The sequence below is a fragment of the Phyllobates terribilis genome, unplaced genomic scaffold (genome assembly GCF_046119375.1).
Source record: "Phyllobates terribilis strain yellow unplaced genomic scaffold, ASM4611937v1 Scaffold_7__3_contigs__length_470593459, whole genome shotgun sequence".
Lineage (NCBI taxonomy): Eukaryota > Metazoa > Chordata > Amphibia > Anura > Dendrobatidae > Phyllobates > Phyllobates terribilis.
In genome coordinates, this window is record NW_027362767.1 from 411,433,152 (window position 1) to 411,449,612 (window position 16,461).

The 16,461-nt window shown below is 42.4% G+C and overlaps 1 protein-coding gene across 1 annotated transcript; it reads left to right on the forward strand.

Annotated features, from left to right (window-relative positions):
• The first annotated feature begins 2,375 nt into the window (after nt 1-2,375).
• LOC141155555 (olfactory receptor 2A12-like) lies at nt 2,376-3,322 on the forward strand. Its single transcript, XM_073642422.1, is given in 2 exon segments — nt 2,376-3,167; nt 3,170-3,322. Coding segments are annotated over 2 exon segments (945 nt in total).
• Nucleotides 3,323-16,461: the final 13,139 nt, after the last annotated feature.

Consider the following 16,461-nt stretch of genomic DNA (forward strand, 5'->3'; position numbering starts at 1 on the left):
CTGATGAGGCACTTGCAGGAAAATTGTCCTCTGCTAACATCAGATTATTCTCTAATAAGTAGCTGCTATTAGATAAATTTGGAATAAATGGATAGAGATTCTTCCAAAATTATACAATACTGGTGAAAATGTCACTGTGGATGAACAACTTGTGGCATTCCGAGGTAGGTGCTTGTTCAAACAATATATAACGAGTAAGACAGCAAAGTGCGGCATGAAGATATGGACACTTTGTGACAGCAGCAGTTTGTACACTCTAAATATGCAGGTATATATAAGTGAAAAGCCGGGAGAAACACCTAGAAAGAATAGGGGCATGCGAGTCGTTTTAGATTTGACCTATGGACTAAGAGGACAAAATGTGAAAACTTTTTTACATCGCACCAACTGGGACAGCTGTTGCTAAAATAAAAACTTACAATGCTGGGCACTGTAAGAAAAAGCAAACCTGAACTGCCGCAAGGTATCCTTGGTAAAAACGATGTTCAATGTTTTACTTTACTGGAGATACGACAGTGGTTTCTTACATTCCCCCAAAAAAAACATACAGGTCATTCTTATGAGCACGATGCACCATGACAATGCAGAAAGTAGTCGAGATGACAAAAAGTCGCAGATGAAATTAGATTATAATACCATCAAAGGGGCAGTTGATACACTAGATCAACTATAGCTACTTACACAAGCAGACGCAAAACCATTCTTGATGTATCTGCTTACAATACATTTGTTCTATGGCATGAAATAAACCCGATCGGAACACCCATAAACCGCATAAATGAAGACTCTTTCTGGGAGAATTAGGAAAGTCATTTGTTATGCCATGTATTTTAAGAAGAAAAGTAAAACCCCGAAGTGAAAGAGCAGCAGCCATAGTGAACTGTATCTAGCAGCTCAACAGAGCGAAGCCACGGCCTCCACTCGCACTGGAAAAAGGCTAATAAGGAAAAAATGAAGCATTTGTCTATCTTCGTGTGATAAAACAAATATTACATGTTCTAGTCGTCGTAAATATTTATGTAAAGCACATGTGATTTATTTCTGTGCTGAATGTAAGAATGCCTGAATACAGAAATAAGTGAATCCATACAACCCTTTGCTTTATTTTCTTTAGAAAACTGAAGTTTTGATTTTTATTTTTCATTTGTTTTTGACCAACCATATTCACATACAGTAAAATGATGCAACTGGTATTCAAATAATACGCTTAGAGCAGCTAAATGTCAAAATAAACAGACTTTAATAGGTCGGGTGATATTGACCCGAACAGTATAAGTGTATAGTCAATTTGAACAGAAACAGCAGGGTTAAACTGATGCAATTACTGTATGTATAATTCAACTCATTCTAAGTACTAAATATTTGGTCAACAGCGCCAGCTATGCCATCAGCACCATGAACCATGCTGCATTTTATCTCCGAGTAGCCACTCACTCTCAAAAGTAATCATTAGAGCAAGATTATTGCACTAACACCACCAACGTCTCATTAATAGGAATTTTGGGAATTAAAAAGTATGGCTACTTCCTTTCAAAAACAGTGCCACAACTTCCACAGGTTGTATGTTGTATTTGTGACACTTGTCACTATTCACGGCTGGTTAGTCAGAGGGGTCTGAAGTCAAATGCAGGAGGGTATGTCATAGAAAGAGGGGTGAAACAAAGGCATACTCAGGTAACAGTCCGAGGTCAGAATTCCAAGAAGGTAGTGGATCACAACAAAAGGGGTAGGCAAATGGATAATCAAGGCAAATCCAAGTTCGAGCAGCAAAGATCAGAGTTTCAAGACTAGGAGCACAGAGCAAACACACCTCTTGAGAAAAGCTACAATTGGCAGCAATCTAAGGTAGAGAGCTGGCTAAATAGTCAGGTATTCCCTCTGAACAGGAGATACATGGATGAAGCCCTGGTACACCCTGTCCTGATTGGAAGGCTACACTGTCATTTACTGCATCCAAACAGACTGATAGGAGGAATCGTGACAGTATTACAACCCATCTCCTTTTCTTAATGCAACAAAGCAATAATACTAGACAGAACTCAGACAGGAGTGATGCTGTTTGGGAAGAAGATAGCCATGCTTTTCTAATCCTGAACAATGCATTTGACATGCTGTCACTTCACTTTTCTAGACCCAACAAATCAAACCACAACCTTATAGCAAAACATAATGTTCTGGATTAAGAGTAGAAAGCAAATTGAGAAGAATACATCAGTTCTCTTATTATCTTTACATGTCCCCGCTTAATTGTATAGTGCTGCAGGATATGTTGGCGCTATATAAATAAAAATTATTATTCTCTTAGGTTTGGTCATTGTTACTGTTAGTGTTGAGGGGTACTAATTTTTTCACTATGCTTTTCTTCAGCAGGCCACATGATGGAAGACAAGAACCAAACTTGGGTTGAACTTTTCATCATGAAAGGTATTAGTGATTTGCCTCAGCTGCAGATGCCCATCTTCCTCTTGGTTTTGTTAATATATCTTGCTATTCTTACTGGAAATTCAGTCATTTTACTGCTAATCTGCAAAGACCACCAGTTGCAGACTCCAATGTACTACTTCTTGTCTCACCTTTCTGTCATGGACATATGTTACAGCACAGTCGCTATGCACAAGACACTAATCACAAACATAACTGGGGATAAAAGTGTTTCGTTCTCGGCCTGTATTGCCCAGATGTATTTCTATGTAGCCATCCTCTGCTGTGAGTTTGTGCTCTTGACCGTTATGAGTTATGATCGATACGTTGCGGTCTGTAACCCTCTGCGTTACGTTATGATCATGAATATTAGAGTCTGTTCTGCACTTGCCTCAGTCTGTTGGGTCATTGTTTTTTCGGAGGTTGTTCCAGCAATCTTCATTATCTATGATATCCACTGCTTTCAATCCAACAAAATCAACCACTTCTTCTGTGAGCTTATGGTCATCATGAAGCTGTTTTGCCACAAGGCCTCCAAAATGGAACACTTAATTTACACAGAGTCACTCTTCGTTGGTTTCTTGCCCTTCACACTCACCCTTACTTCTTATTTCTTCATCATCAGGGCCATCTTACGGATCCACTCTAGCGCTGGTAGACGTAAAACCTTCTATACATGTTCTTCTCATGTGACTGTCGTTTGCTTTCTTTATACGACAATACTCTGCATCTACTTGAGACCTACCACATCGTAACATCGTACTCTCTGGAGTCAGAAAAGCTTTATACCCTGTTTTATACTTCATTAACACCCTTGATAAATCCTTTAATCTATAGCCTCAAAAACAAAGATGTGAAAACGGCCATCAAGCGCCTGATTAATAAATATAGTACTAACTAATAAAGCTACAATCTTTTGGTAATTTTCTGTTTACATTAAATTGTTTAAATAATTTATAAGATTTTTTTGTCGTAGATATTTCTGAATTATAAATATATCAGAATATACAGTGATCGGCTCTGTACCTACTTCTCGCTCCTATCTACACGCCTAGTTCCCCATAGTCACTTCAGTTCTTTCCTTCCATAAAAGAAACAAGGATTAGACAGGAACCATTCCAAGGGTCACTTCCGAATCCCTTAATAATTTTCTATCCTGTGGTCTTAACCTCTATTGTTATTTATATATAGGTGGTTAAACTGCCAAAAACTGAGTAATTTCCATTATACACCCATTCCCCACCGAACCTTACTAAATCACCAATTATGAAAAAGTACATCATGGTCATGTGCTAGTTCCTTGTACATTATCAAAAAGAACATAAGGATATTGCCGAGGCTCTAAGGTGTGGGATCATAAAAATACCCTTCACCCCTTAGTGACGGAGCCAATTTTAACCTACCTGAGCAGGCCAAATTTTTTAAATCTGACCATTGTCACATCATGTGGTAATAACTCTGGAACTCGTCAACATATCTCAGAGATTCTGAGACTGTTTTTCGTTACGCACTGTACTTTATGTTAGTAGTAAATTTAGGTAGATATGCTTTGCGTTTATTTGTGAAAATATCAGAATGTTGGCAAAAGTTTTGAAAAATTGGCAATTTCAATCTTTATATCCTTAAACCAGTTAGCCATGATGTCTAAAATATTTAATAACATGTACAATTGGTAGAGGAAAGTTGAACTTAATGGACCTAGGTCTTTTTTTCAACCAATGTAACTATGTAACATTTTCCATATATCTACTTTACATCTGCATCATTTTTCAAACGGAATTTTATTTTATTAAGAGGGTTAAAATTTAGCTGCAATTTCTAGTTTTTGCAAGAAATTTACAAAACATGTTTCTGTAGGGATCTATTCAGATTTAAGTGGACTTTGAGGGTATGTGCACACGATGCAGAAATGAAGCAGAAAATTTCTGCATCATTTCTGCATCTCCCTGGCAGAAAAAACGCATGCAGATTGTGCATCCGTTTTTCCTGCGGAATACATGCGGATTCACATGCGTTTCCGCATGTGGATTGACAAGCGCTTTCCAGGCGACTTTAGCATCACCTGGAAAGTGCTTGACAACTAGGTCACACTATATAAACCCATGCAAACGGCATGGATTTATATAGTGTGACCCGAGAGAATGGTAAAAATAAAAAATAAATGTATAGTTTACCCTCTGATGGTCCGCGCTGTCCTGCTCAATCCGTTCTCCCTCGCCGGCAACTTTGAATTGAAAGACCTGCCGACGTCAGCGTCAAGTGACCCGTCACATGACTCTGACGTCAGCGCAGGTCCTTCAACTCACTGCCAAGTGCCGGGAACCAAGCAGGAGCGCTGCGCGGGCCGACAGAAGGTAAGTATACATTGATTTTTTATTTTATTCTTTTTTTACAGCTTTTTTAATGGTACCTGGTTCCAGAGGAGAGTCTCCTCTCCTCCACACCCGGGTACCATCCGCACATTAGAACGCGCCAATAGCGCAAGTACAAATGCAGTCTTGTGGAATTGGCGCGTTCTAATGCAAGTCAATGGCGGCGAAAACGCCGCGTTTACGCAAAATTAATTGACATGCTGCGGATTTTTGAGCGCAGCGTTTACGCTGCGGAAAAATCCGCATCATGGGCACAGCACATGCGGATTTCAATTGGGGAACATTGCTGCCCTTCTACCATGCGTTTTTAATGCGTTTCCGAGGCATTTACGCAACTGCAAAAAAGCCGCGGAAAAGCATTAAAAACGCATCGAGTGAACTCAGCCTGAGAGACCTATATATTGGAAACTCCCCAAAAATGATACCATTTTAAAAATCTCATCCCTCAGATACTTCAAAACTTGCATCACGAAATTATCTAACCCTTCAGGTACTACACAGGAATTAGTGCAAAGTCGAATGAAAAAAAAAACGTTGTAATTTTTACTCCAAAATGTTGCTTTAGCCCCAATGTTTTTCACTTTGACAAGAAATAGCACAAGAAAATGGATCCCGCAATTTGTCTCCTAGTTTCTTCTGAGAACACTGATACATGAGATGTGGTCAGAAACCTCTGTTTGGACAATGGGGCTCGGAAGGGAAGGAGCGCCATTTGAATTTTGAAACACAAATTTAATTAAAGAATATTGTGAGTGTCATGTCATATTTGCAGAGCCCCTGAGGTGCCTAAATCACAGAAACCCCCCACAAGTGACCCCATTTTGGAAACTACACCCCTTTATTCCAGGGCATAGTGAGCATTTTGAACCTACAGGTACTACACAGAATTTGATAACATTAGGTCGTTATATTGAAAATTTTCAGTTTTTTACAAAAATGTTGCTTTAGCCACACATTTTTCACTTTTGCAAGAAGTAACATGAAAAAGAGGACCACTTGAAAAGTGTTATCCACTTTTTTTCTGAGCAATGCGATACCCTACATACATTCAAAAAGTTCTGTTTGGACACCTGGCAGGGCTCAGAAGGGACATTTGGTATTTGAAGTGTAAATTTGACTGAAATAGATTGAACATACCATGTCTCCTTTGCAGAACCCTTGAGATAAAAAAAAACAGCTGAAACCCCCATAAGTGACCCCATATTGGAAACTAGACTCTCACCCACAAAGCTCTCCACAGTAATGCACCACCCTGTATCTCATCCCTCATTTCTGTCTATCACCCCTCCCGTGCCCTCCGTTTTGCAACTGATCTAAGACTAACATCCTCCTTAATCTGAACCTCACATCTCTGTCTCCAAGACTTCTCTAGTGCCGCGCTAATTTTCTGTAATGCACTACTCCAAACTATTCGACTTCTATCTAGCCATGTTTTTAAATGTGCTTTAATTAAAACACATGTGTTTAGACAAGCCTATCACCTCAACTCATTAACCAAACTCTTCCATGTTCCTTCCTAAATGTTAACCTTAATCTGCTTCTGCCTATTCATCTGCCTCCACATCCTCCATGCACGCAATAGCACACGGTAACTGCACTTAGACAGATACTGGCCGATTACCATGTTCTACTACTTGTGTCCCCCTTCTTATATATATATTGTAAGCCTGCGAGCAGGACGCTCACTCATGTAACTGGTGAAATGTGATACATTGTATTGTTTGTATTGTCTGTTTGTACATGTCCCTACTTAACAGTAAAGTGCTGCGGAATATGTTGGCGCTATGTAAATAAAAAATATTAAGTGTCACCAACCACTAAATACTGTCGCCCAAAATGCATACAACGTGAGGGTCACGGCAAAGGCAGCAGAACATAAAGTCAGTCATGTGTGCAGGCTGCCAACAGCCAAGACTTCTCTGTCCTCACTAAGAGGATGACTGTTCATGTTCTCCTCATCCTCCTCCTTATTATCACCCATTCCACATTGAGATGAGATGAGGCTGGGCCGTGTAGCATCACCCTGTATAGTTTCTTTCTCCGCCTGCAGTGCCTCCTCTTTAATAGTGTTGAGCCACCCCCGTAGTGTTCGAGTTCGGTTCGGTTCGTCGAACACCCGTATGTTCGCCGAACTGTTCGTCGAAAGGTGTCCAAAAGCTGACAAACTGCTCAGAAGACACAACTAACACATGGAAAAGTGACAAGTACATATAGTCATGCGAAAAGAAAAGAGGTGGAGGAGTAAAAGGAAGGGGAGACACAGATATAGGCATGTCATGCCCTTCTAAAACCAAAAAAGTGCAAAGCCAACACGGACAGTCCCTTCCTGCCCGTGCGACCTCCATGTCGCCGGGTTTGTGCTAGAGCTGCGGTGGACCCTGACGGCCAGCCCCCCTCTCCCAATACTGGTGCCTGTCCGCTGGTGGGTCGAGCGAGCCCCCCTGTGGTGGAGGCAGGTCTAAGCTTTTTAATTTAAATTGTCTCTCTAATTTGAATGAATACACTTTAAATCCTTTTACAAGGATCTATTGGAGTGCAAGTCTCATGCCAGCAGCCGCGTAATTCCAGCTCCAGTAGCATCCACTAAAGTTGCTGCAGTTAAAAAGCTTTTATAAGGATCGAGCTCGGCGGTCCACCGCAAGGCGTCCTACCGCCAGTCCCAGCCCCTATGCCTTGGGGTGTCTCCACAATGCTCTTCACTGAGTGTCCCGGGGGACCGAACCATTTCCTTTGCAAAAATTAAGTGTCCAAACTACAGGTGGGGTAGCTTGCTTAACAGCTGGGATAATCAGCTGACTAGCAGACACTGCTACTAGGCACAAAGTATTTCCTGGGCTAGAAGCAGTTAAAAATTTGTAATTAGATACTCTCGATGGATGCTGAGAAAGCACTCCATGGAGTCTCCTGGCACGCCATATATTATTCCCTTAAAAAGCTTGGGGTAAGGGTCTAGGGGACCCTTTTATAGGCAAAATCACAGCACTGTATCGCAATACGTCACCTAGGCTGAAGATAAATGGAACATTTTCATCACCTTTCATAATCACCAATGGGACAAGGCAGGGATGTCCTCTGTCCCCTCTCTTATACATCCCAGTGACGGAGCACCTGCTCTCATCAATTCGCCATAACCCCAATATTAGGTGGATTGAGGTGGGAGGCACGGAGTACAAGTGCTCTGCATTTGCTGATGATGTCCTAGTATATATCACTCAATCACATATATCCATCCCTGCTGTTATGGCTGAAATAGATCACTTTGTTACATGGTCAAATTTTAAAATCAATGCAGCGAAGTCTGAGGCCCTCGATGTCTCCCTCCCCAAATACATACAGGATTCCATCCAGTCCAACTTTCCCTTTGCCTGGCCCTCACAGGGTATCAAATACTTAGGAATTCGTATTCATAGAGACCTCTCCCATCTATGTTATCTTAATTTTGAGCCCTTTATAGAACAACTGAATTCAGACCACGGTTGGCAAGTTAGAACTGTAAGATTCACTACGTGAACCACTTGTGCTTTGTGGAAAAGCACATGTACACTGTGTTCCAAATTATTATGCAAAAAGTGTTTAGGAGTGATAAGGGAAGAATTTGTTTGTCAGATAAACTCATTGATGGTGATGTGTGTCAGGGCTCTTTCTATCACTGTAAGCAATTGCAGACACCTGTGCTAATTAGTTTGACAGGTGTGTCCAATGAAAGGCAAGACTACTTAAGAAAGCTGTCCCACATTATTAAGCAGTCTACATTTTCTGCCAAAATGGGAAAGAAAAAGGATGTGTCGGCTGCTGAGAAGCAACAAATTGTGGAGTGTTTAGGTCAAGGCATGACTACAATCAACATTGCCAAGACACTTCATCCTGATAATCGCACAATCAAGAAGAATGTAGCTGATTCACAGTACACACGTGTGCGTGCTGATAAGGGAAAATTGAGGACTCTTTCCTCCAGGCAATTACATCAGGTTAAAAGAGCAGCGGCAAAAAAGCCTTGTCATAGCAGCAGACAAGTTTTTGTAGCTGCTGGTGCCTCCAACATTCCCCGAACAACAAGATGCAGAGTCCTTCAGAGGTTTGCAGCTGTGCGTAAGCCATCCTGTCGACCTCCTCTATCCACTGCACACAAGCAGAAAAGGCTCCAGTGGGCCAAACAATACATGAAGACTGACTTCAAAACTGTTTTGTTCACCGATGAGTGCCGTGCAATGCTCGATGGTCCAGATGGATGGAGTGGAGGATGGCTGGTTGATGGACACCACACGCAAACAAGGCTACAGCGCCAACAAGGAGGAGGTGGAGTAATGTTTTGGGCTGGAATAATGGGGGGAGAGATTGTCGGCCACTTTAGGATCCCTGAAGGGGTAAAGATGAACTCCATAATGTATGTGGAGTTTCTCAAACAGCACTTCCTGCCATGGTTCAAGAAGAAGAACCGTGTATTCCGCAGCAAGAACATTTTCATGCATGATAATGCACCGTCTCATGCTGCACATAACACATCTGTATCTCTGGCTGATATGGGCATAAAAGGGAACAAACTTATGGTGTGACCCCCATGCTCCCCTGACCTCAACCCCATTCAGAACCTCTGGAGCATCATCAAAAGGAGTGTCTATGATGGCGGGAGGCAGTTCACATCTAAGCAACAGCTCTGGGAGGGTATTCTGTCCTCATGCAAAACAATTGAAGCAGAAACCATCCAAAACCTGACAAATTCAATGGACGAGACAGTTCAGAAGCTCCTTTCGAACAAGGGGTCCTATGTGCAAATGTAACATCACCTAGAATAAAGTTTTGAGTTGAAAACTGTTTGATTTCAGTTTCTAATAACCTGCTAATGCTTATAATTTCAAAAATTACCATTTTTTTGTTCTTTATTAAAATGAAAAAGTTGATCAAAGAGTGTGGGGGATCTAAGAGTTTGGCAACCCAGTAGTCAGGATTACTTCGAATTCTGACAATCTGAGGATCATATTGCAGGTAGTGCAGCAAGAAGGCACTCATGTGTCTTGCGCATCTAGGAGACCCAAAATTATTTTACGGGCTAGATGCAGCTAAAAATTATTATTAATTTGAAAGCTGGTGGAGCTTAGTATAGATGGCCTAATAGAATCAGTACTGCAAACTGCTACAAAGCCCAAATTAATTTCCAGCCAAGATACAGATAAACATGATTAGTAATTTTAAATCTGGTGGAGCTTAGTATAGATGGCCTAATAGAATCAGTACTGCAAACTGCTACAAAGCCCAAATTATTTTCCAGCCAAGATACAGATAAACATGATTAGTAATTTTAAATCTGGTGGAGTTTAGTATAGATGGCCTAATAGAATCAGTACTGCACACTGCTACAAGGCCCAAATTATTTTCCAGCCAAGATACAGATAAACATGATTAGTCATTTTAAATCTGGTGGAGCTTAGTATAGATGGCCTAATAGAATCAGAACTGCACACTGCTACAAGGCCCAAATTATTTTCCAGCCAAGATACAGATAAACATGATTAGTAATTTTAAAGCTTAAAACGGTTGGTGAGGTGATTTTAACAAATCATCAAGCTTTTACTCTCCCCAGGATGACACAGGGGTAGAAAAGTCGTTTCGGATCCATGATTTGTTCATCTTTATGAACGTGAGTCTGTCTACATTATCAGTGGAGAGCCGCGTGCGCTTATCTGTCAGCACACCACCAGCAGCGCAGAACACACGTTCAGACAGAACGCTGGCTGCAGGGCATGACAAGATCTCCAAGGCGTAAGTGGCGAGCTCCGGCCATTTATCCAGATTGGAAGCCCAAAAAGAGCAAGGGTCCAGTGACACAGTCATGGCTTCAATGTTTACTTGGAGATACTCCTGTACCATCGTCTCTAGGCGTTGACTATGTGTCAGACTTATTTTCTCCTGTGGCCTTGCAAAGGATGGGCTAAAAAAGTGGTGAAATGATTCCGCAAAATTGATGTTACCAGCAGATACTGTGTTTCTGTTATGGTTTGAGTGCTGAACACTCAACGGTCCCACGGTTGGCAAGTTGGAATTGTGAGATTCACTACGTGCACCACTGGTGTTTTGTGGAAAAGCACATGTAAGATTCTGCAACAGTCTCTGCTGATACTCCTGCATGCTTGCATCCCTTTCTATGGCAGGAATAATTTCTGCAAATTTACTTTTGTACCGGGGATCTAACAGTGTGGCAACCCAGTAGTCAGGATTATTTCTAATTCTCACAATGCGAGGGTCATGTTGCAGGTAGTGCACCTAGAAGGCACTCATGTGTCTTGCGCATCCAGGAGCACCAAGTCCCTGTTGTGTTGGTGGCGAGGTAACAATCATGCTTCCTTCCTCTGTCCTCTCCCCCCATCCTCGCACAACAGAAATGTGATCAAGGTCTCCCTCATATGATGAGTCTTCCATCAGTTTGTCCTCCACTTCTTCCTGGGCTCCTGCACCTTCTTCACTAGTTTGGCTGCTACCATGCGCCCTGGTAAAACCATCTCCCCCACCCTCACATGCCTGCCGCCTTGGTGCTGCCGACCGTCTGGACCTTGCAGATGTTAGCCCTTCCGCATACAACTCCTCCTCCTCTACTTCCTCCACCTCCTCTTGTGCCACCACCTGACTCCGAATTCTGTTTAACATGTGCTCCAGCATGTAAATCACCAGAATAGTCATGCTGATAATGGCATCGTCAGCACTAAACATCTTCGTCGCCATTTCAAAACTGTGCAGAAGGGTGCATAGGTCCCTGATCTGAGACCACTCCTCCAGCGTGATTTGCCCCACCTCTGGATCTCGTTGGCCCAGGCTATACGTCAGAAAGTATTGCACCAGGGCTTGTCGGTGCTGCCACAGTCGCTGCAACATGTGCAAAGGTGAATTCCACCGGGTAGGCACATCGCATTTTAGCCGGTGAAGTGGCAGGCCCAACGACTTCTGTAGAGATGTAAGTCGCTGAGCTGCGGGATGCGAACGGCGGAAGTGAGCACACAGCGACCATGCAATCTGCAGAAGGCCATCTAGTCAGGGATAGTGGGCTAAAAATTGCTGGACAACCAGGTTCAACACGTGAGCCATACAAGGCACGTGTGTGACATTGCCCCGGCGAAGGGCCGCACGCAGGTTTGCAGCATTGTCGCACACGGCCTTCCCTGGTTTCAGGTCCAGTGGAGACAACCATTCATGAAACTGGTTCTCCAGAGCTGACCACAACTCCTCAGCTGTGTGACTCACATTTCCCAGACATTTCAAAGTAAAAACAGCCTGATGACGTTGAGCCCTGCTGCCAGCATAGTAAGGAGGTGTGCAGGATCCCTTCTGCGCAGTTAGAAAGCTTGTGGCATGACCAGACAGGCTTTGGGTGCAGGGGGAGTACCGAGAGGAGGTTGAGGAGGCAGAAGCAGTGGAGGAACTTTGAGATAAAGAGGATTGACGCACAACTCGTGGGTACGGCAAGACTTGAACAGCAGCCCCTTGACCTGCTGTCACCATAGTTACCCAGTGCCCAGTCAGCGACATGTAACACCCCTGTCCATGCCTACTCGTCCAAGTGTCTGTGGTGAAATGCACCCTGTCACACACAGAGTTTCTCAAAGAAGTGGTGATGTTGTGTGCGACATGCCGGTGGAGCGCAGACACACCTTTCTTTGAGAAGTAGTGCCGACTGGGCATCTGGTACTGGGGCACTGCGACGGACATAAGGTCTCAAAAATCCTCTGTGTACACCAGGCGGAAAGGAAGCATTTCTGTAGCCAAGAGCTTGCAGATGGTGAAATTCAACCTCTTAGCTTTCTCATGGCTAGGAGGAAATGGTCTTTTACTTGTCCACATCTGAGGGACCGAGGGCTGGCTGTTGTGCTTAGACGGGGTTGCGTAGGGTGTCCCCTGTAACTGCCGGTCTGTGAGGAAGATGCAGGCGGACATATTAGGTTGCCTTGATCCAAAGGTGGTGCTATCGATGTCGGACAGCGCTGAACACCAGCTGGTGTTTCCACCTCCAAAGAAAATGATGACCTGCCAATCACGCTGGCTGTTGCGGGTAAAGAGGTGGCAGGTCTGCGTCCCAAAACAGGTGTGACTGCTGTCCCCCCAGTCACAGAGGATGAAGAGGCCGCGGATGCACAAGATGTGGCAGACGGTGGTTGGCCTGGGCGTCTAGGCCGCATTGTAGCACAGTGAGCTTCCCACTGCAACTTATGCTTCATGTCCATGTGCCGGTTCATGCATGAAGTACTCAAACTATGTATTTTTTGGCCTCTACTTAGCTTTTGCTGACAAATGTTACAGATAACACGAGTTGGATCATCTTTATCGATCTGAAAAAATGCCCAGGCTATGCAAGGCTTAGCACCTATGCGACCTGAAGAGCCACCACGACTTGTGGTCAGAGGCAGAGCTGTGTTTGAGGATGCAACCTGTTCCTGCCCTGACAAAAAACTAAAGTTGTCGCTCCAATCAGGTATTTGAGTCTCATCATCGTCTTCCTCATTGTCTCCACCAACAGGAGTTACAGTTTGGGAACGAGGGTCTACATTATTGTCAGAACCTTCTGCGTCTGGTCCTGGATCCGACTCATAAAGATTCTGGGCATCAGTGCAGATCATTTCCTCGTGTGGATTCACATAAGCTCTGGAGCCAACCTCTGATTCCCAGGCTATAGTATGAGTAAACAGCTCTGCAGACTCAACCATCTGTTCTACTCCATACTCGCAAAAAAGAAGCAAGACAAAAATATATCTCATACCCTACCATAATTATATATAAATGTAAAGCAAAATTGCATAATAAATATAGGGTACTTAGTGAACTATTTTTGATCAAAAAAAGTATACAAGCCGTCCCACCAGCGGCATGGTGACCCTAAATTGGGACGGTACCTATACTGCCTATATTAAAAACCTTACTGTATATCAAAGTTGAAGTAATGCATATAAAAGGGTAGACAAATAGGACCGGGTCCCAACTCCAGACCACCTAGGCCCGTGGTAAGCTACATATATACCAATCAGCTCAACAAAGGGCATGCCACACCCTTAAATTGCACAGAATGCAAACAAGTCAAAAAACCAGACAATGTGAACTGAGGTCTAAGATGGCAGACATACAAGAAACAGAGGCATGTTCACACTAGCAAAAAAGAAGCAAGACAAAAATATATCTCATACCCTACCATAATTATATATAAATGTAAAGCAAAATTGCATAATAAATATAGGGTACTTAGTGAACTATTTTTGATCAAAAAAAGTATACAAGCCGTCCCACCAGCGGCAAGGTGACCCTAAATTGGGACGGTACCTATACTGCCTATATTAAAAACCTTACTGTATATCAAAGTTGAAGTAATGCATATAAAAGGGTAGACAAATAGGACCGGGCCCCAACTCCAGACCACCTAGGCCCGTGGTAAGCTACATATATACCAATCAGCTCAACAAAGGGCATGCCACACCCTTAAATTGCACAGAATGCAAACAAGTCAAAAAACCAGACAATGTGAACTGAGGTCTAAGATGGCAGACATACAAGAAACAGAGGCATGTTCACACTAGCAAAAAAGAAGCAAGACAAAAATATATCTCATACCCTACCATAATTATATATAAATGTAAAGCAAAATTGCATAATAAATATAGGGTACTTAGTGAACTATTTTTGATCAAAAAAAGTATACAAGCCGTCCCACCAGCGGCAAGGTGACCCTAAATTGGGACGGTACCTATACTGCCTATATTAAAAACCTTACTGTATATCAAAGTTGAAGTAATGCATATAAAAGGGTAGACAAATAGGACCGGGTCCCAACTCCAGACCACCTAGGCCCGTGGTAAGCTACATATATACCAATCAGCTCAACAAAGGGCATGCCACACCCTTAAATTGCACAGAATGCAAACAAGTCAAAAAACCAGACAATGTGAACTGAGGTCTAAGATGGCAGACATACAAGAAACAGAGGCATGTTCACACTAGCAAAAAAGAAGCAAGACAAAAATATATCTCATACCCTACCATAATTATATATAAATGTAAAGCAAAATTGCATAATAAATATAGGGTACTTAGTGAACTATTTTTGATCAAAAAAAGTATACAAGCCGTCCCACCAGCGGCAAGGTGACCCTAAATTGGGACGGTACCTATACTGCCTATATTAAAAACCTTACTGTATATCAAAGTTGAAGTAATGCATATAAAAGGGTAGACAAATAGGACCGGGTCCCAACTCCAGACCACCTAGGCCCGTGGTAAGCTACATATATACCAATCAGCTCAACAAAGGGCATGCCACACCCTTAAATTGCACAGAATGCAAACAAGTCAAAAAACCAGACAATGTGAACTGAGGTCTAAGATGGCAGACATACAAGAAACAGAGGCATGTTCACACTAGCAAAAAAGAAGCAAGACAAAAATATATCTCATACCCTACCATAATTATATATAAATGTAAAGCAAAATTGCATAATAAATATAGGGTACTTAGTGAACTATTTTTGATCAAAAAAAGTATACAAGCCGTCCCACCAGCGGCAAGGTGACCCTAAATTGGGACGGTACCTATACTGCCTATATTAAAAACCTTACTGTATATCAAAGCTGAAGTAATGCATATAAAAGGGTAGACAAATAGGACCGGGTCCCAACTCCAGACCACCTAGGCCCGTGGTAAGCTACATATATACCAATCAGCTCAACAAAGGGCATGCCACACCCTTAAATTGCACAGAATGCAAACAAGTCAAAAAACCAGACAATGTGAACTGAGGTCTAAGATGGCAGACATACAAGAAACAGAGGCATGTTCACACTAGCAAAAAAGAAGCAAGACAAAAATATATCTCATACCCTACCATAATTATATATAAATGTAAAGCAAAATTGCATAATAAATATAGGGTACTTAGTGAACTATTTTTGATCAAAAAAAGTATACAAGCCGTCCCACCAGCGGCAAGGTGACCCTAAATTGGGACGGTACCTATACTGCCTATATTAAAAACCTTACTGTATATCAAAGTTGAAGTAATGCATATAAAAGGGTAGACAAATAGGACCGGGTCCCAACTCCAGACCACCTAGGCCCGTGGTAAGCTACATATATACCAATCAGCTCAACAAAGGGCATGCCACACCCTTAAATTGCACAGAATGCAAACAAGTCAAAAAACCAGACAATGTGAACTGAGGTCTAAGATGGCAGACATACAAGAAACAGAGGCATGTTCACACTAGCAAAAAAGAAGCAAGACAAAAATATATCTCATACCCTACCATAATTATATATAAATGTAAAGCAAAATTGCATAATAAATATAGGGTACTTAGTGAACTATTTTTGATCAAAAAAAGTATACAAGCCGTCCCACCAGCGGCAAGGTGACCCTAAATTGGGACGGTACCTATACTGCCTATATTAAAAACCTTACTGTATATCAAAGTTGAAGTAATGCATATAAAAGGGTAGACAAATAGGACCGGGTCCCAACTCCAGACCACCTAGGCCCGTGGTAAGCTACATATATACCAATCAGCTCAACAAAGGGCATGCCACACCCTTAAATTGCACAGAATGCAAACAAGTCAAAAAAACAGACAATGTGAACTGAGGTCTAAGATGGCAGACATACAAGAAACAGAGGCATGTTCACACTAGCAAAAAAGAAGCAAG